General features: G+C 47.2%; 1 protein-coding gene and 1 long non-coding RNA gene across 7 annotated transcripts; one reads left to right on the top strand and one right to left on the bottom strand.

The window, feature by feature from the left end:
• Nucleotides 1–4,655: 4,655 nt before the first annotated feature.
• Nucleotides 4,656–5,770, top strand: LOC136529705 (protein MIZU-KUSSEI 1-like). The gene is made up of 2 exons (XM_066522776.1): nucleotides 4,656–5,271; nucleotides 5,418–5,770. Exons 1-2 carry the CDS (start codon nucleotides 4,683–4,685, stop codon nucleotides 5,768–5,770), a joined length of 942 nt encoding a protein of 313 aa, XP_066378873.1. The 5' UTR covers nucleotides 4,656–4,682.
• A 2,281-nt stretch (nucleotides 5,771–8,051) lies between these two features.
• Nucleotides 8,052–12,159, bottom strand: LOC136527953 (uncharacterized). 6 transcript variants are annotated; one of them, XR_010776953.1, is made up of 9 exons: nucleotides 11,820–12,159; nucleotides 11,223–11,739; nucleotides 11,086–11,145; nucleotides 10,936–10,988; nucleotides 10,751–10,859; nucleotides 10,571–10,657; nucleotides 9,761–10,008; nucleotides 9,264–9,358; nucleotides 8,052–8,518 (listed from the first exon to the last, which is right to left on the bottom strand). It is a non-coding gene; the product is annotated as an uncharacterized lncRNA (long non-coding RNA). The 6 variants fall into 6 exon arrangements; XR_010776952.1 differs by having other exon boundaries at nucleotides 11,086–11,739; XR_010776950.1 differs by having other exon boundaries at nucleotides 10,936–11,145.
• Nucleotides 12,160–21,566: the final 9,407 nt, after the last annotated feature.

Genomic DNA, 21,566 nt, shown 5'->3' with positions numbered 1-21,566 from the left:
AGAGGATCCAAACACTGCAGCTCTAGTTTAGCTGGAAGAACTTTTCGCTGGCTAAAGTTTTGCTTTGAAATTTTAGCTAACTAAACTTTAGTTGAGTGGATCCAAAGAAGTTCAACGAAAATTACAATAGTTGTATTTTCTCCCATGACAACTAATTCATGTGTTTAATTGAGGTGCACGAAAAAGTGCTACGCCTAGCGCATTGGCGTGCCTAAGTGTCTCTAGACGATTATTGTACGTCTTTCAACCGGCTAGATACATGACGTGAATTAGAGAAATTTGGCACATTAGTAGAACGAACTATCGAACTTGATATCATGCAGGACAACAGGAGTTCTATCATCTATGGTAATAGACTCATCATAGGTGGTCTTTCTTCATCTTCAATGTGCCCCAAAGTCATAAATGCATAAATCCCTAACCCCCTAAACCTTAAAACAGGAGGCCTATGAACAGGGAAGAGCAATGCTGTCACATGACTTTCGTTCTCACCACTGTAATGTGAAGTCGGATGTTATGCCGGTCAAACTTTCTATATTCAGGATTAGGCCTTATTATTGCACTTGATGTTCTGGATGTCCTCTGAGCAGACACATTGATTTTTTTTTGTGATATCTATAAGACAATTTTGTTATTGGATTACTAGTCCTACCTTCTTTTGTTTTTGTGGGGTGAACAAATATCTCGTGCTCCATAATCAAATGAGAATGCGATGCTAAGATTATTTTAAATTTCAGAATGGTTCAAACACTTTGTGAGAGTATGACAATCTTTCCAGGAAAATGATACAGCTCCATTATCTCAATGAATCAACGTTAACCATATTTGGAGTTTATTATTAGTAGTACCAGAGGATGGGTCACAATGTCTGAGACCTTTTTCTTGTTTGGAAGTACGGTAGTAATCTGTTGTTAACCTTAAACTAGTTTATATAGGCGCAAGACAAAAAAAAAGGCGGATTCCTGCATGTCTAAAAATACGCAGTAGCAGGATTCTAGCTTCACTTCTCGGTAAAGACTAAAGACTGCACATGGGTTAGAGAGACAGAAGGGATGATAGTATCAAGCTCTTTATCTTTGGCTCTCAGACTAAAAGCTTTGGATATCAAGAATTTGTTTTTAACCTTTTGCTGCTGTTCGTGCTTTCTTTCATCAGATCCGGCATATTTATTATGCATGCCGTGCAGGTTGTCACGCAATGCATGGTACTACTCGTAGTAGTAGGCTGCTAGCTGCTGCTAAATTGACAGAGTGACAGAGGGTAGCCCTTGCCCTTTTTTTCTGCTCCTCTTTGTTGGCTTCTTTTGCAGAGCACATACATGCGACTATGATGATGGTGGTGGCAGCTCGGCAGACTGAAACCTACGGGATAGGTGATATATGCATGGCCAGAATTTGCCTTTTCATGCGCGATCGTGTTACCTCGATCGAGTGCCACAGCAAGCTGTCAAAAAAAAAGTTTGATCTTCTTTGCAGGTTCTGTAATTAGGTGCATGGATGGTATCGGTTCGTAATACGATACCAACTAAGATCAGTTACTCTTGTAATCTTGCTTGTGGTTTGGAGGCTCGCGATGCAGTAGCAGCGCATGTGTCTCGGAGGCTCTTGTCATTTGCTTTGAAGAATATAGTTACTCTTGCTTGACGACCTGACCACTGTGAGTTTATGGCTAAATTACACGGTAGGGCTAGCTGAGCACACATCTCTTCTGTTCTGCCTAGCTAGCTAGTCTCAACTACCAAAGGTATTTGCAGCATTGATGCTTGCTACGATTGCAACAAATAGAGCGCCTCTTTTCCTTTCTCCTAAGATTGTCTTTATGATTTGACCATGGACTGTGCAGTGTTATGACTTAGATGCAACGGAGCTCTTCAGTAACAAAAGGTTCTCTAGATGCTTCTAGATTTAGTTTCACTCTGACCTATTTTGTCTGCCAACGACGACGACGACGACACACATATGTGCAGTAATATTAAATTTCCTTCATATCTATGTGTATTTCACACTTGTATTCATGATGGTCTAATAATAATTGATTGGACAATAATATATGCAGGCTCGTTTGGTGGCTAAATATTAAATCCCCTTAATGTACATGATCATGATTAATCCCCCACTACTACAGAAACGATTTTGCGAGACATCTCAAAAACTTTATCGTGGCGGACAAAATATGTGCCCGCCACGGTTAATGCCCATGATTAACCGAGGCGGGCATTTTGTATTTACCAAGGCGGGCAATTTTGCCCTCCACGGTAAATCAATTTACCGTGACGGGCATTTATAAGAGGCCCGCCACGGAATATGCCTCTATTTTCTGAAGCGGACAGCTTAAAAGGCCTATCTCGGAAAATATACTGAGGCCCACAGCCAAGCCCACATCCGATTGCTATCGGACCATATATAAATGGCACTTAGGTTTTCACCCGGCCGGCCTCCTCCCCACCTCACTCTCCTCTCGCCCGGCCTTCTCACGAGCAGCAGTCTCCCTCCTCTGGCGACTCGCTCTCTCCTCGCGTCCCCTCCTCTCTCCTCGTGTCCTGGCCGGCGGCGCTACTCTCACCTCCCGTCTCCTCCTCTCTCTCCTCGCATCTTGGCCAGCGCCGTGCGGTCCTTCGGCGGCGGGATGGCGCGGCGGCTCGATGCGATGTGGGGCGGCGCGCGGCGCGCGGTGGCTCGCGGTGCTCTGCGGGGCGACACGCGGCCAAGCAGGGAGGCTGCGGCATGGATCCGCCCTCCGCTGGGCCCCTCCTCTCTCCATCGGTGGCCAGGAAGGGAGGCGCGGTCCTCCCCTCTTCCCCATGCCAGGTGGCGACGATGTCGACGCGGAGGCCAGATTGGGTGGATCTGGCGACGGCGAGGGCAGATCCGGCCGCTGTGAGGGCGGATCTGGCCGCGGCGAGGGTGGATCCATCGGCGACGGTGGCGACGGCGCTGCGGGCCCACAGCGACTGCTCGTCTTCACGGTGGGGGCCTTCGGCGGCGGCGGCACGCCTCAAGTCTCTCTCCCTCACGTGGATCTGGCCCCCTTCCTCCTCCCCGGCCGGATCTGGTCGGAGGCGGCCTCCCCATCCATCCCCGCAACGACGACACGGATCCATGGCGAGACGGCCCCAACCTACGGCAATGGCGCAGATCCTGCGAGGATGACCTCCCCGGCGGCAGATCCAGCAAGGTGGAGACCCCGGCGGCGGATCCAGCGAGGTGCGGTGGCGCCAGTATTGGGTTGTGAATGGGCTCGTCGGTGGGCTCGAGATTGGGCTCGCCGGCGGGTTCCTGGGTTTTTTTTGTTTTTTTGAAACGTTTAACCGCAGCGGGCATCCTAACGTGCCCGCCGTGAGAAATCGATTAACCGCAGCGGGCAAAGCGGTCCGCCGTGGGAAGGCCACGATTTACCGTGACCTTTTCACGCTGGCGGACGCGTTTGCCTGCTGCGCAAAAGCAAATTCGCCCGCCGCAGAAAACGTTTCTGTAGTAGTGCCCGTTTCAATGATTTAGATATCCCTCGCGGCTTTGAATATAAATGTACATGAACTTTCTGCTGGCTTTATTTTTCTTATAATATTTTCAGCATATCTAAATCATTGATGTGATCGTCCACTGTCCATATACAACACATAGAAAATCAATCCACTAAATCGGAACTCCATTGGGCATTGGCAACACGGCATTGACGACATCTTGCTTATGTAGCTAGAGCCAATGCAATTTCATGGCGGCGATGACACTATAATTCATATGCATGCCTTTCCACATCAGCACTGTCCATCGTATGTTTTTCTTAATAAATGAACAATCTTTATTTCTGCCTCTCTACACAAGTCGTACACTCAACCCTATCTCTATTATGTAGTTATATATAATGTCACTTTGATATAATCACTTGGCCATGTCGCTGATCAAGTGATTATGCATTGTGCATGCAATTGATGTGGGCTTGCATATATATGAAGGAAGAAGGAAAGAAGGCCTGCAAACTGATGCTAGGTAGCTCCAGAACGTTGCAGGCAGACGTACTCTATTTATGATCACTTGGAAACGCATCATCATGGCATGGCATGGCACAGCACAGCAAAACATCGCGGTGCATGTCAGTGTCGCGCGCGCGTCATGCAGCCGGCGTTGCGTGGCGCCTCCCAATGCCCTGTCTCTCACTGTCGCCTTCCTTCCTCTCCTCGTCGCCATGAAAGCGAAAGCAGAACAGTTAAATTCCATCGCTTTGTTTGCATTCACATCATCCCTTTGTTGCCAGTTTGGTGGGTGTAGGTCCGCCCGCCTGCTCTGCCAACCCATCCGGCGGTCCGGCCCGGCCATCCACCCTCTCTCTCTCTCTCTCTCTTCTTCAGCAGCCAGAGCACGGCGTCGGCGTGTGGTCGTCTGGACGGCAAACGCGAGTATTTATGCAGGTTTCCGCGGCGGTAGCTGCGCATACCAGCCTGCGGAAAGCGCAGGTCGCCCCTCTGCTGCCTGCGCCGCTGCACGTCTAAATCTAACGGATTCTTCTGTCACACTGCTTACTAAAGCTGCCTGTCTCTCTCTCTCCACTGTCACAGTGACACGACGAGCTTTGCTTCTTGCCTTCTTCATATATTACTTGCCAGCGGTCTGCTGTCTTACGCGCATGTACGAGAAGCGAGCTGACAGAGGACTGAGAGAAAAATATTATTCATGAGTTGAAAAAATATGCAGGTCGCCATGGCAAGAGCCTTCCACGCCGCGTCACCGGCTACCGTGCCTGCCTCGCCGTCGCCGCTCCCGTCAAAGAACGCCGGGGGCGGCCTCGCCAACCTCCAATGGCTGCTCAGGAAGCGCGCCAACAAGGTGCAGCAGGGCCGGCCTGTCGCCGTGGAGCAAGACGCCGACGACAGCTGTGACAACGACGAGTGCGCCTCCATGTTCGCCGGCGCCACGCCGTACATCGGCCCCGTCGCCGGCGCTGGTCCAACAACTCCAGACGACGCGCCAACAGGCAGGAGGCGCCGCGGCGAGGCGCTGTCGCGGCTCCGGTCGGCGATCCTGGCCGTGCTAGCTCGAGCGCGGCGCGGGCGCGGGAGACGGCCGCTGGGGTCCTGCGCTACCGTCACGGGCACCATCTTCGGCCGCCGCCGCGGTCGTGTGCACCTCGCGCTGCAGACCGACCCGCGCGCCCCGCCCGCGCTCATGGTCGAGCTCGCCGCCTACTCCACCGGCGCGCTCGTCAGGGAGATGGCCTCGGGACTCGTCCGCCTCGCTCTCGAGTGCGAGAAGGCACCCGCACCTCCGCAGCAAACAGGTGACCCATCATCCATCGATGTCGATGCTTACTTGGCGGTGTTTCCACTTCCACATGCCATTATATATGTACACTCTGTTGCTTTCACCATGATCATTCATCGTCCATGCATCGTGATGGCGACCGGCGACCGCCTTGCATTTCAGGTGACCATCATCACCAGAGGCGGCCACGGCAGCAGGCGGCGGCGCTGGTGGAGGAGGCCACCTGGCGCGCGTACTGCAACGGTCGCAAGTGCGGCTACGCGGTGCGCCGGGACTGCGGCGCGGACGAGCGGCGGGTGCTGCGCGCCGTGGAGCCCGTCTCCGTGGGCGCCGGCGTGCTCCCCGACGGCGACAACATGGGCACGGGAGGTGCCGCAGCCGGCGAGGGCGACCTCATGTACATGAGGGCCAAGTTCGAGCGGGTGGTGGGGTCCAGGGACTCGGAGGCGTTCTACATGGTGAACCCTGACGGCGGCAGCGGGCCCGAGCTCAGCATCTACCTTCTCAGGGTCTAGATGACAAATTAAACATGTACGGAGTATAAAACACATAGTAGTATGCTGTTTGTTTGCATGCTTTTGCTTTTTTATTATTGTGAAGATGGCCACATGGGCTTCTGCGTGTGTTTTATCTACATTGTGCATCCAATTGCCGGCTAATTTAATAGTGTACGTCTTACTCTGTCAGTATCTGTGTTCTCTACTTACATTACTCACGTACTCCATAGTAGTTTAGTTCGGCTTTGTGTTCAATTAAGATGTATACTGTCATCGATAGATGCTACCAGCTAGGTAGAGTACTGTCATTGATCGATAGATGATATATTGTAAGTGAGTGAAAAATTTCCTTCCTACACTTGAATTTTATGAGCATGTTATAAAAAAAAGATTTAGGTGTTTTAAAGGATCTCCACATCCCGATTCAAGATGTAAGAATCGTGTGAAATATTTCTTCCTCACAACCGATTCTTTTTTAACATGGAAATAAACTCCATTACTCTTCAACCGGCGCCAAATCTTTGGCGACCAAGACCTGAATACAAGAGGGCATATTGTCCCTAACCAAGTACGGGCCAGAACCCAGGCTAGCCCCTAAGTAAGCAAGACCATGTGCTTACAAAGTCGAGGATCATGGGAAATTGATCTTGATACAAAATTACAAAATAAATAAAAGATCTTTAAGCTCCCAAATCAAGCCACACGCCGAGCTTCGATCGGTCCAGGGACGGGGAGGTAGCTGCATGCACCACTGCTACTGCATCTGTCGCCAGGATCACTCTCTCTGTACTCCCAACTCAGCTGCTCGCTGTAACGCCTGGAGACAAGCAATGATCTCCGTATGAATTGGCTCGAGAGCCGTCTCCAATTTGCCAGAGCTCACAAAGCCCCATCCCCTGAGCATGATTCGGGACTGGAAGCTCCATCGCAATTGGCTTTGACAAAACCAGCAGGTGGACGCTTCCAAGCCTCTCTCTGCTTCGGCACAGCAGTCTCCGGACTTGACTGATGTAGGGAGGTGAATTCATCAGCGTATGAGCGAACCAGGTGAGCCAGGTGCTGATAACTTCCAGGTGTCTCGCTAAGGATGGAAAGTGGAAATGGATATCCGAATTATTCGATATCCGCTAAAACCTATAATATGGATATCCGTATTCATATCTGTTTATAATGTGGTAACTAAATGGATATATCCGAATTTGTTTTTCAGTGTTTCTCTATCCGATTTCATATCTGTATTCGACAATATCCGGCAGTATCCAGATCCGCAAAGGAAACAAGGTATCATAAACCTATTTAAAGTTTTCTATGCATGGGAACCATTTAGTAGTGCGTCTAAAAATAACTTTTAGTATTAATTTAGAATTATAAAGGATACATAAAGATTAAATTAATTTTAGTATTTTTCTAATTTAGTTTAAACCTAATATATTTGTTGTTTTAGATTATTTTAATACTTTAGTTTATTTATTTGTTGATATAAATTATTTTATATAATTTCTATTTTATGATAGTTATTTATATATTTGTATAAATATAATATGGGTCTTACTATTGGGAGCCCAGGGCTTCCAATAGCTAATGGAGAGCCCCAGCCAGCCACCCCACCCAGCCCAATCTTTCAGGTCCACGAAGTTGACGAGCACGTGCAGGTGTGGGACCCTACGGAACCAGCTAATTCGGATGCATAAAATCCTATATCAAGCTATGCAGGAAAGTATTTATCGTGACATTGCATAGAAATCAGTGGTTGAATAATTTAATATTAATTTATTACCGCACAAAAACCTCTCGCACGAGCAGGAGTTCCAGCAGACATAACCTGGCAAAGCTGATGCATGCGTACGCACGCATCTAATCTAATTTCTTTTGTTTTTTAATTATAATTCCTCAAAGAAGCATCCGATTCAAAAACGGTTTTCACCATTGAACTCCTGACATTTTTATGCACGATTCAAAATCTATTGTAAATATTTTTTTTAAAAATAAAATTTATAAATTTGAAATTTGAATCATGGCACGTGATGGCCAATTAGATGCATAAAAATAATGGTCAAGATGCGCAAAAACAATTTTACACCGACGTTGCATACAAATTAGTAGTTGTATAAATAAAAATTAATTTTGTTAGCGTGTAAAAACCTCTCCGTGAGATGGACATTTCATCTGACAGCCGTGATTACCACCACCAACATCGTGCGAACATAGGAACAATGCATAGAATTGTATAGAAGCCCACAGATTAGTGTACCAACAATGTATAGAATTGTATATAAACCCATAAATAATTATTCCAACAATATACGTCGAAGTGTTCTAACAATAGATACAAAAGTGGTCCAACCATATACATAAATGTGCAGAAATGCACAAATAACTGCTCCAACAAAGTATACAAATTTGTTGTATAAATCTATAGAATACATACCAAGTTACAGTTTAGCCATGCATAGAAACTTATGCACACAAGCATAAGAACACAAAATCAACAAACAAAATCAAAGCAAGCAGCCGCCATTGAGAGGTAGGGAAGGGGAAGATGCGCCGCCACGTGGGAGAGAGGGGGTGATGTGGAGGTCGCGCTCAGATCCACCATCAGGAGGTCGGGCCGCCAGTCGTGGAGGGGGTGGACGAGTGCCGCCGGTCGTGGACAGGTTCGCCGCACCGCCGGTCGGTGGAGCAGGGATCCGATGCCGCCATAGCAGGGGGTATTGGGACCGACGAGGAAGCAAGGGGAGGCCACGCAGAAACATCCTTCCAACCATCCTACATCACAACAAAAGTATAGAAACATGTTTTAGCAGGCGCAGAAACCTTACAGTGGCAAAAGAAAGATATAGAAACATGTTTTTAGTACGCGCAAAAACTTTACCACCCTATTCTCTTGATCGTTTCTGTGGCTTATAAGCCAGCTGATGTTATTTTGTTATGATAGAAAAACACTATATCATGGCTGATAAGTATGGCTGATACGATCAAGCACCGTAAGAAAGCCATGTAAACATGTCACAAAAATCTATTATGGAACCCAAACCTTGCCTCCTGCTTGGGCAAATGTATAATTATAGAGAAACAATGCATAGAACCGAATAATACCCTCTCCTATGGGGGATTATTTTATCCAAAACCATGACAGCCCCAACCCAAACCATTATTCTCACTTTGGAATGTATAATTAATAGAGGAACAGTACATAGAACCCAAAATACCTTTCCTTCTTGGGGATTATTATACCAAGATCGTGATGGCCCCAACCCAGACAATGCATAGAACAATGTATAGAATTGTGTACCAAGAAGTGCACAGATAGCTGCTCCAACAATATATAGAAATGTGCTACAACAATGTATAGAAATTTGTTCCAACAATATATAGAATACATATCCCCATGACCAAAAATTAAGACTTCAATTTTACTGCACATCATATCAGGGAGAAGCATAAAAACAGCAATGACAAATCACATAGAGTTTTGAGTATACGCATAGAAAAGTTGAGGATAATCATATACCATGCATAGAAAAAATTCACTAGCATCAAAATCCACCTATTCCTTTGTTGTGCTGGCCACACCCATGCCGCGAACTAGATCCCTGCAATCCAACACTGTATGGTGGCAGAGCAACATGAGCATGAACTAGCTTCCATGGAAAACAAGAAAAATTCAAGAACACAAGCATGCAATTTGTACTTCCGCAGGTCCACACCACGTGCCTCTGCTAGATCAGGGCATAGAAACATGTTTTAATAGGCACAGAAACCTTACAGCGGTAAGAAAGGCATAGAAACATGTTTTCGCATGCGTGGAAACCTATTCATGAAATTTATGTCAACTACATTAATGCAAAAATCACGACCAAAAATCTGGGAAAAAATTATAGCTTTTTTTATTGAATTTGTGCCGCCCTCACAGCCATCGACAAGCACTAATTGCAACCAAGCAGAGCATAAAAACACTAGCACAAAAACATAAATTTCTAGAACTAGTGGCCGGTATAATGCACTCACCATCCTCCGCACATCTCCTTGCCATGGTGAGCACTCTCTATCCAGCGAAGCTCTCACCAAAGCACATGCACATGCTTGCTTACACGGATGGCTCAAGAAGCATAGAAAAAAAATCAATTGCACAGAAATATGGGATTTCGAACGTGCTAGCGTCGCTTCTGGCCGTTGTGCTAGATGTGTCCTCGCCTAGAAGCTCATCAACACCACAGCATTGGTCGTGTTCTCCAGTAGGCTGGTCGTCCAATTTGCTGGCCAAAAAGACACACCAGATCAAAACTAAAAATTATGCATGCAAAAAAAGTAACTAAAGGAAAACAAAAATAATTTTTTGTGAACAAAACTAACATCGGTCAGGAAAAAACGGCATAGAAACATGTTTTAGCATGCACAGAAACCTTACAGCGGCAAGAAAGACAGAAACATATTTTAACAGCAAAGAAACATGTTTTAGCATGCACAGAAACATATTTCCTACATGAGCTGAAAGAGCAACTTAGAGAAATAATGGTCAGAAATCCTCATCCCTCCACACATATTTCCTACATGAGCTGAAAGCATAAAAGGTATCTGTTGATTAGAAAACAGAATATGTATAGACTAATGTGGTACTACGGAAAGGAAGCAACCATCGATTGTGAGCTACAATTAAAATTTCTGGACGCATCATTAGGAACAGATTGACGGATTTGTATGCATCAAACAAGAGAAAAGAAAAGATATCAATTGCGAGCTGTAATTCAAAATTATTCAAGGCATTAAATATCAGAGATGAATAAACAAATTAAAAAACCTATCTGCAGGTCTGCTCACCAGCAAAGCTCTCGCCATAAGGTCGTGCAGGTCACAAAGGTCACGCAGTTGTCCAGTTGCTCACCAGCGAAGCTCTCGCCATGGGCTCTGACAGAGAGATGAAGGGGCACAAGTATTAAAATCTGGTGGATCTTGACGAAGATAGGAAGGAGTCAAGCTAGGGAGGAGGAAAGGATGCACCTTGTCGATCTGCTCGCTCTTCATCGCAAATCATATCAAGGAGATGCATACAAAATCAGAATCAAGCACATAAAAATGCTGCTTGCATGCGTTGGTAGCTCTTCATTTCCTGCAAACCACTTATTCATACAAGGCATACAAAGTTTCAATCAAAACTGGATAGAAAATTCATTGCACATCCATACCTGCACGAACATGGCCACCAAGAGATCCTCAGCAATCAGTGATGCCGCATCACCTGCAGCCAACAATAATGTATAGAAATGTGCTCCGATAATGTATAGAAATGTGCTCCAATAATGCATAGAAAAGAAGCATGAATAAGAATAACTAACGATATGCAGTGAAAGATTGTTGCAAGATGATGGCCTCCTTGGCCTGGACGCAACGCCTTGCTGCAGCGGGCAATCGAAAGAATTTTTTTTTTACAAGCTATTAACAAATCGAAAAAAAGAACGAACCAGCTACATACTGCTGTTCAATCAGACTTAGAACAAATCGATGATGATGGCAGAGCGATCTCGTGCAGAACTAGCCGCAGGTCTACTCGACACGGGCCGTGGACCTGCTGGGGGCTGACCGACTGGCACAGAGATCGACTGGGGAGGGAGGAGTGCCACCAGGGAGGGAGGAGCCACCGGGGTGCATCAAAATAATTACCTATGCATAGAAACTTATGCATTCAAGTGCAAAAAGCAAAATTGTCTCTCGCTGGATGCATCAATATTCTGAATCAAAATTGCATAGAAACCTTGGTTGCTCACTGGAGGAAAGCAATTGTGATGTAAATAAAAAATCAGAAATCAATCGCATAGAAACCATTTTATCAGACACGCGCAATCAGCCATTGAAATCTTACAGAAATCTCATCAAGCAATGCACATCACAGGTTCAGGCGTCTGCCCATGCGAGGCCAAATCTCGTAGCGAACACCAACAGCTAAGAGGGCAAATGCGTTTTCCCTCTCTCTCTTCAAGATTGCATCGCACCTGCATTTTGGATCACCAAATAAAGCTAATTAATTGCACGGAACTTTGAAGACCATGAATAGAATGGAAATCTCACGCACAGGAATGGCTGCTGCTTGCCGTTGCACGGGATGGCCACGTGGACACCTTCCGCACGGCGTGGAAATCTCACGCACGGAACTTTGAAGTGCAAGGCGCCGTCGTGGACACCTTCCGCACAGGGTCGCCGCGCCGTCACAGCGGGGAGGGCCGCACCGTCGCCACTGCAGCTGCTGGGGCCTGGGGAAGAAGGGCTTGCCGCCGCCTGGGAAGGAACGCCGCTCGAGGCTGCAGCAGCGCTTCGTGGGCGCCTGTCACGCCCCGTTGCCGCCGGCCAGCGCCGCCGACGTAAGGAGTCCAGGAAGCACACGAGAGACGAGGAAACGGGAAGAGGAACCTTCCTCTTTCACCGAGTTCAGATACAACGCACGCTTAAAACATACCCATTGGCCTATGGCTCACATGTCATACTCTGCCTATTACATAACTGCTAGAATACGTCTTCTGGCTTCCTTAGCGACTTCTCTTGGTTTACGTTTTCTTCAGCTCAATGGTGCACCAGGTCTGACATCTCCTCCCGCCGAAGATGATGCTTGACCCCAAGCAGGTGCCTGCGGAAACCGTTGCCTAATGACATTGTAGTCTTCCCAGGTTGTTCAAGTCGGTGGCAGACCTGTCCAATGAATGAACACCTGTGGAATAGCGGCATTAGCACGCTTGACCAATCGGCGCTCAAGTACCTTCCCAGGTAGGGCCGTCGTGGCCTCAATATCAGTGGTAAATGGAAGCTTAGAAAAAACTAGTGTATAAGCTGCAACAAAAGGTTTAAGTTGTGAAACATGAAACACATCATGAATCTTACTGTCGTCTGGAAGCTTCAAGCGATAGGCCACCCGCCCAATGCGTTCAGTAACAAGATAGGGCCCGAAATACTTGTAGGACAGTTTAGGAAATGGTCGATTTGCCACGGAACTCTGTGTGTACGATTGTAGCTTCAAGAGAACTTGGTCACCCACTTGGAACTCAATGTCAATACGATGTTTGTCAGCCATCACCTTGATTCTGTTCTATGCCCGGGCCAAATTTTCCTTGAGGGCCTTCAAATGGAGTTCTTTGTTCTCTACCAGTTCAGCTACAGTGACTGGTGTTGTCTGTTGTATAATAGGAGCAGCACCAACCTTTGGATCATAGCTATATAGAGCCTTGAATGGAGAACATCCAAGAGAAGTATGGTAAGTAGAATTATACCACAGTTGTGCCAAAGATAGCCAAGAGTGCTAGGTTTTGGGTGAGTCTTGGACAGCACACCGTAGGTACAGTTCAAGACATTGATTGACTCTCTCAGTCTGTCCATCACTCTATGGATGGTAGGCGGTGCTAAGCTGTAGGTTGACTCTGTAAAGCTTGAAGAGTTCCTTCTAAAAGGCACTAACAAATATTGTGTCTCGATCAGAGACAATGGAGTTTGGAAGACCATGAAGCTTGACAATGTTGTCCATGAAAAGCTGAGCTATGGTAGAAGCTGTGTATGGATGTTTAACTGCCACAAAATGAGCAAATTTGGTAAGTCTGTCCACTACTGCCATGATCACACTATAGCCATTGGATTTAGGCAGGCCTTCTATGAAATCCATAGATATGTCCATCCACACACCCTCAGGAATTGGTAGACGTTGTAGTAGTCTAGGTGGGGAGTGATTAGTATGCTTGGCTTGCTGATAGACAGAGCACTGCTTAACAAAATCTTCCACAACCATCTTCATTCCTTTCCAAGCGAAGTGAGTCTTGAGTCTCTGGTATGTTGCTTTAGTACCTGAGTGACCCCCAATAGCGCTGGAATAGAAAGCTGCTATAATCTTTGTCTGTAAGGCTGAGTTTTGGGCAATCCAGAGCTTGTTCTTGTACCTGATGATACCATTGTCCAAGCTATAACCTGCCATATCAGGGCTTTGAATAGCCAGTTGGGTCAGCAGCTTCTGGGCCTAGGGATCAGTTGCATAAGAATGAAGTACTTCCTGCAACCAATCAGGCTTAACCATAGAAACAACCTGTAAGGTGTGGAGGTGAGCCACCCTGGATAGTGCATCTGCTGCCAAGTTGTCTTTTCCTTTCTTATAAACAATTTTGAACTGTAGCCCCATCAATCTGGTCATTGCCTTCCTTTGCATATCAGAATGCAAGTTCTGTTCCTAGAGATAAGCTAAGGACTTGTGGTCTGTCAAAATAATAAATTCTTGTCTTTTGTAGATAGTGTCTCCATCTTTCCACTGCCATAATCAATGCCAAGAACTCTTTCTCATAAATAGAGAGATGTTTGTGTTTTTCACCCAAGGCTTTGCTAAGAAAAGCAATTGGTTGTCCCTTTTGCATCAAGACTGCTCCAATACCATCTGCACAAGCATATGTTTCCACAGTGAATGGTTCCTAGAAATTGGGTAGGGTGAGGACTGGGGTGTGGGACATAGCAATCTTGAGTTCATCAAATGTTGTCTGTGCTTTTGGATTCCACTAGAACTGCTGGTTCCTTAAAAGATTGGTCAGTGGTTTTGCAATGATGCCATAACCCTTCACAAACTTCCTATAATATCCTGTTAACCCCAGAAAGGCTCTCAGTTCTGTGAAAGTTGTTGGTGTTGGCCAGTGAACCATAGCTGCTGTCTTCTGGGGATCAGTGGCCACCCCATCAGCTGAGATAATGTGCCCCAAGTATTCCAACTGACTTTGAGCAAAGGAACATTTGGACTGTTTAAAATAAAGTTGATTGGCCAACAGTGTCTGGAGAACTAGCTGTAAATGTTTCTGGTGGTCTTGTAATGATTTGCTATATATGAGAATATCATCTAAGAACACTAAGACAAATTTTCTCAGAAAAGGTTGAAGGACTTGGTTCATGATGCACTGGAAAGTAGCTGGTGCATTAGTGAGCCCAAATGGTATTACCTTGAACTGGTAATGGCCCTGATGTGTTTTGAAGACAGTCTTGTACTCATCTTCAGGCAACATTCTCACCTGGTGATACCCTGACCTCATGTCCAACTTAGTGAATATTTCTTCTCCAAACAACTCATCCAGAATCTCTTCAATAACCGGCATTGGAAATTTGTTCTTGACAGTCATGTCATTCAACTTTCTGTAGTCCACACAAAATCGCCAAGACCCATCTTTTTTTGACTAGGAGTACAGGGGAAGCAAAAGGGCTATGGCTATGGGTGATTAACCCAGACTGTAATAGTTTCTAGACCTACTCCTCTATTTTAGTTTTGTGTTGAGGAGAATAGTGGTAGGGTCTAGCATTGACAGGTATAGCTCTAGGGATGAGTGCAATGGAATGATCATAGCTCCTGGATGGTGGTAGTGTCTGGGGATCATGGAAAACTTGGCTATGTTGATCAAGAATGTGTTGTATAGCTGGAGGTGGTTCAGCTGGTGGAAGGTTGGGTGGAGCTAAGGTGGCATGGGTGGGTTTGACAAAACAAAAGCCCAACTCTTATTGCCTTTGGTGTCTTTGTATAATTTAGTGGTAGAAATGGGTTTGGCTTGCAAAGGAGGGGAGATAATGCCCTATAGCTTAATTGGTTTGTTGTGGATGTGGAACTATAGTGTTTTCTTGGACCAATCCACTTCCATAGGGCCCTATTGCTTAAGCCAGTCATAGCCCAAGATGGCATCATAAGTAGTCATGTCCAAGACTATCATAGCACTGCATAGAGTATGCCCCTGAATATACCACTGTAAGTTCTTTACTTTGGCTGTAGTAGTCAACATGTCTCCATTAGCCAATCTTACTGTCCTTGTTGGGATTGTTACAGTAGCTAACCTGGCCAATCTCACAAAGTTGGAACTGATGAAACTATGTGAACTGCCCGAATCCAATAAGGTAAGCATAACTTTAACTTGCACAAGGGCTTTGAGCTTCATAGAATTGTCAGTATCCATACTAGAGAGTGCATTCAGAGATAAGTGACAAAAATCTTGGGCAAGAGTATCTTCAATAACTAGTTGATTCAGCATATTGTCTGTAATCTCCTCTTTGTTTGTGTCTAGATCATTGATAACCAATGCATGAACTTAAGCCTTGTGATGTTTGGGGCAATTCTCCTAGTGGCCAGGTTCAAACTTATCACCACAAGCAAAACGCAGGTTGTTAGCACGCCTGTAATCCCTCAACTGCCTAATTCTTTGCAGATTGGCATTGTTTGTCTGAGGAGTAGGAGTGTCCTGCTTCTGAAATTGTTGCTTGGGAGCAGTAGTGTTCCTGTTATATTTGGCCTTGGTTCTCTCTTGGGTTCTTTGTTGGATCTTGGCAATTAGATCTACCCTGTCAACTGTGAGTGGAACATGGGGCTCTACAGCTGCTCGGATGTCATCCTTGAGACCAGCTACATAAGCTAAAGCAAAGAAAACCTCATCATAATGGTTGTTGTGCATGGTAATGTTATACTGCAGTGCCTGAAAAGCCAAAGTGTACTCTTCCACTATACCACTTTGCTTGAGGGCTAGCAGATCAGTGATGGCTGTACGAAAATCATCTATACCAAACTTGGACAGAACTACTGAACAAAAAGCAGTCCAGGAGGGCCAAGTGCGACCCTGTTTGTAGGCTTGCCACCATTTGGCGGCATTGTCCTGTAAGTGCATTGTAGCTTATGTGACCTTCATCTCCTCTTCGGTCTTGTAGATTTTGAAGTAGTTATCACAGTTGTCCAGCCAGATCTTGGGATGGTTGCCATCAAAAGTTGGGAATTGCATCTTGGGAAGTGCATGGTGAGACGTGGAATCCTTGTGGTGATGCTGCTGTCTATTGGATGGCTTAGTTTTCACTACATAGTCTTTGTTAGCAAATATGTTGTCAAAATGGGCCTCTTCCGCAGAGCTTAGAGAAACATTCTCTGATTGATGCATTGTAGCCTCACTCTCCATCTGACGTAGTGTTAGAGAAGCCACTGCTTGTCCATTGGCCTATACCTGCTTGGATATGAGTTTCTATTTGGCCTTTGTTTCATCCACACTTTGCTTCAACTGCTGTTGGATCAGACTGATATCATTCATTTGTTTGAACATGAGGTCGAAATTTTCCATGACTTGCTCCCAGCGACTCTTTTCATCATCCGTGTTGGTCGACATGGCGTCTAGAATGAACTTGGTCTGAACCGAAGGCTTAGGAGGAGCCGCCATGAAGAAGCTGAGATACAGTGGACAGACTGGTGTAGTAACAGGTTTGGCCTCTGCCACCCCAACAATCGACTACACCCAAAACTGCAGACTATGCCTGGACGCACAGCACCACCAAGGAATTTTACACGAGAACCTGTCCCGCAACCCGAGTGTGTGAGCGCGTCCCCGCCAATGCCACCGCAATCCAATCGAGTAACAATGCTATGGAATTTACATGGGAACATGTCCCGTAACCCTCGTAGTCCTCAATTGAGTGCCAAATGAACCCGTATCTGCCGCTGACCCCAAATCGATGCCGAAGAATTTGGTGGAGTGGTGGGTGGGAATTTGGTGGGTTGTGGATGGGTGGAGGTGGAAATTGTAGAGCTCAGGTGAATTAGTGCCACTGCTGGAGCCGACCCAGTTCAACCCAAAGGAGGGACCTCTGGTTCCTTCCGTCGAACACCTCGAAGGCATTAACGGAGATCCCTTGCCCACTGGAATTACGAACTGCAGATCAAGGCGCCCAGTCATGGAACATACCAAGATGGACTGAGCAACTGCGGGGAGGTGGGTGGAGTGGATTGAAGGTAGTAGGTTACCGGATTGTAGGAGTGTCGACGCCGCTGTGAGACAGTCGCCGCCGGATAACTAGCGCGGAGAAGAGCTGCGGTCGCCCATCGCCCCCCATGCCGAGGATACATCGTCTTTGATACCAACTGTCACGCCCCGTTGCCGCCGGCCAGCGCCGCCGACGTGAGGAGTCCAGGAAGCACACGAGAGACGAGGAAACAGGAAGAGGAACCTTCCTCTTTCATCGAGTTCAGATTTAGAAATGCAATGAGTCTCACAGCGATACAACGCACGCTTAAAACATACCCATTGGCCTATGGCCCACATGTCATACTCTGCCTATTACATAACTGCTAGAATACGTCTTCTGGCTTCCTTAGCGACTTCTCTTGGTTTACGTCTTCTTCAGCTCAACGGTGCACCAGGTCTGACAGCGCCATGACCCGGAGCGTCGACTCGTCGCACCTCCTACAACCCTCTACTCGGCCCCCACGTTGTCGCTTGGTGGACCCCACACCTGCCCCGCGCCACCCCTCGGCTTGGGGATGGAACCACGAGGCCCTCTGCCGTGAGGCATCCAGCGCCGCCGCCGGCTGCAACTCCCCGAGCGAGCCCCGTTGGACGCATGGCCGAGGAGGTCCGCGCCACCGCCGCCGACTTTAAGGGGAGGAGGCGTTGCCTCTCGCTGCCATCATCGAGGTGGGGGAGGAGGGCGCCGCCGCGAGATCTAGAGGGTACCCGTGCTCGTCGCGAGATCCACTGTGCTCGTCGCGAGATCCAGAGGGTTCCGAGGTCGCGTGCCACTGCGCGTGTGAGGAGAGGGGGCGGCGCCGGTGGGGGATGGAGCCGCCGGCGGTGGGCGATGCGCCGCCGGGTGGGGATGGAGACGCCGAGTGGGTCCGGGATCCGCCTGGTGGGTGCGATTTCAAAATGAATGTATATATAGAGAGAGAGGAGGAAGGCTGGTTTGGTTCGGTGCAACCAGCTCGGGTGGGGTTGGGCAGGTCGATGGATGCTGGTCCGGTGGAACCGGGTAGATGCAGTTTCCGCTAATTATAAACTCCCAATAACATATATAAATATAATATTGATTAGTTAATTGATATTTTAATTATTAAATATTTATTAATAACTATATTGTTTTTTTGAGCTATCCTTGTCTATGTTATATATACAAATAATTTATAATTTTGTAATTCCAAAAATATTGATAAAGCAAAATGGCTATTTGTTTTCTACGCTTTTTATTTGAGTTTCTTCACTTGACCTATTATTTTAATAAATATTATCCATTATAATTTAGTTTACTTCGATATTGGAGATTATTAGAAGTGTACTTTTGTTTAGTGAACTTCAATTAATGATGAACTAGTAGCAAAATTTTATTCATATATGTTGAATTTAACAATATACACTTTGAGTTGAATCGAGTAAATATCCGAATAGAAATCTAAATTCGAGACATCCGTTTTGTATTTGTATTCAAAAGTATTCGTATCTGTATTCATATTCGAATTAAAATGTGGTAAAAGGTGGTATCCGAATCCGATTCCATGCGAATCTGATCAGTTTCCATCCTGATGTCTCGCCCACGCATTTTTCAGACCACCATATATAAAGCAGCACTATAACTTGTCTCTGAATATCACTCTTCATTTTCAGAATCTCCTTGATCACTTCTTTGGCTGAGGAGAGCAAATCCATGGAGTTGCAGACCTGACTCATTTACAATTCATTCCACACCTTAGCAACATGCTTGCACTTGAAAAATAAATGAGCTCCATCGTCGTCAAGTCTCCTACATAAGCAACAAACAGTGTCCAGCTTCATCCGCGACGCTTGAGATTAACACGGAGTGCCAAGCAGTTGTGACCAAGCCACCATACGAAGTGTTGCATCTTCTTTGGACAATTATTAGTTTCCATAGGTGCAAGTCAAAAAACTGTTTCGGCTAATTTATTGTGAAAGAAAAACACTGTTCCGGCTAAAAAAATAAGCTGAAAAGTATGAATTATAAGACAATCGAACAGGACCCAGAACCAAAACATAGGGGGAGGCAATTTGCCAATTAAACCCATAAGTACATAGGTAGTGGAGAAATTAGTCTTATAATTAGGCCACAGTAAACAAAATATAGTTGATTGTGTGGTCTATCACTTAATCAGCCACTTATAGTTAGCATATATAGCATATCGATTTTAGTCTAGAAGCAAAAAAGAAATCAATAAGAAATCAAACATACATGTATGGATGTAGGCCTATAGCCTGTACGTAGAGCAGCAAAGGGCAGATGTAGAGGAGTAGAGGACTGCTGTGTGGGGGATGTTGAAAACTGCACAGGATCAATACTCGCTGGAACGCTCACTATCCCTCTCTCCGAATTCGATGAACGCTCTGAACAAAACGATGAACTCAGTGGACACTTTTCAGTTTTTTTCTTCTATTTTATTAACCCTGATTACATGCAAGACTTGGCACTACTCAGTACCGCCCACGCCCCACGCTTTCTGCTGCGCCATCCCACAGCCACGCGACGTGGGCGACATTGCCGGGTGACCAAGTCCCACCCACACACACACATGCGCACGACGCGAAGGAAGCGCCGCGCTCACCTCACTACATGCTGAAGATAGACACACGCGCACACACACGCAACAGAAAGAGTAAGCTCAACACACTCCCCCCCTAATTCTATTGCGCCGGACTGATCTTGACGACGCCACTCCGACCACGCAGTTCCAGAAGACGTTCGCGTGGCAGTGGCTTGGTGAGCAGGTCCGCTAGCTGGTCACCAGTCCTGATGTAGTCCGTTTCGATGACGCCGGAGCTGATGTAGTCACGGATGAAGTGGAACCGGACGTCAATATGTTTGCTCCTCTCATGGAGCACCGGATTCTTAGCCAGCGCCAATGCTGACTTGTTGTCGATGTAGAGCAGTGGCGCGATGACCTTGGCGTTCACCAAATCAGTGAGCAGGCGCGATAGCCACACTCCCTGACACGCCGCGGTAGCACCGGTGATGTACTCCGCCTCGCATGATGACAGCGCCACCACGCGTTGCTTCTGCGATTGCCAGCTAACCGGGTTCTGGCCGAGGAAGAAGAACACCCTGGAAGTGCTTTTTCGGTCGTCGCTGTCCCCGGCGTGATCAGCATCACTGAAACCGATCAGTTCCAGAGCTCCCTCCCCCCGCCGGTAAACACAGCCGTAGGACCTCGTCCCGGTGATGTACCTCAGCAGGTGCTTAACAGCACTCCAGTGCTCGGTAGTGGGTGCCTCCATGAAGCGACTTACATAACCAACTGCGAATGCTATATCAGGACGTGTATGGACCAGGTACCTTAGACTCCCGACGATGCTGCGGTACAGGGTCTTGTCCACCGGAGGGTTCGAGCTCGTCTTGCTCAGCTTGAGTCGTGGCTCCATCGGAGTGCTGCAAGGATTGCACCCCGTGAGCCCGGCCTTCTCGATGATCTTGTCCGCATAGGCACCTTGGCACAGCGTGATGCCTTTGGCGCCCTGACGAACCTCGATGCCGAGGTAGTAGTGCAGCGATCCGAGATCGCTCATGCTGAAGAGCCGGGCCATCTCCTTCTTGAAGCGATCGACCTCCGTCGGGTCCGCTCCAACCACGACGAGGTCATCGACATACACTCCGACGAGCAGCAGGTTTCCGCCGGAGCCCCACACGTACACCGCGTGCTCAGCTTCACTGCATCTGAACCAAAGAGACCGCAGTGAGCTGTCCAACTTTGCATTCCAAGCCCTGGGCGCTTGCCGAAGCCCGTACAGCGCCTTGTGGAGCCTGTACACCTTGCGCTCCTTCCCTCGGATTGCATGACCCGGCGGTTGCTCGACGTACACCTCCTCCGCCAGGTCTCCATTGAGAAATGCTGACTTTACATCGAGGTGGTGCACCGTCCACCCGTAATGCGTGGCGATGGCGAGGAGGAACTGCACGGATTCCATGCGCGCCACCGGCGCAAACACCTCGTCAAAGTCGACGCCGGCGCGCTGCACATAGCCCTTTGCCACCAGACGCGCCTTGTGCCTGGTGATGTTGCCATTAGCATCGCGCTTGA

The sequence above is a fragment of the Miscanthus floridulus genome, chromosome 19, assembly GCF_019320115.1.
Source record: "Miscanthus floridulus cultivar M001 chromosome 19, ASM1932011v1, whole genome shotgun sequence".
Classification (NCBI taxonomy): domain Eukaryota; kingdom Viridiplantae; phylum Streptophyta; class Magnoliopsida; order Poales; family Poaceae; genus Miscanthus; species Miscanthus floridulus.
Note: the sequence above shows the minus strand (reverse complement) of the source record. Positions and strands in the feature narration are given on the sequence as shown.

Coding starts and splice junctions, on each gene's coding strand:
- LOC136529705 (XM_066522776.1), top strand. CDS start 4,683: ATGCAGGTCGCCATGGCAAGAGCCTTCCACGCCGCGTCACCGGCTACC. Junction 5,272..5,417: donor CGCACCTCCGCAGCAAACAG/GTGACCCATCAT, acceptor CTTGCATTTCAG/GTGACCATCATCACCAGAGG.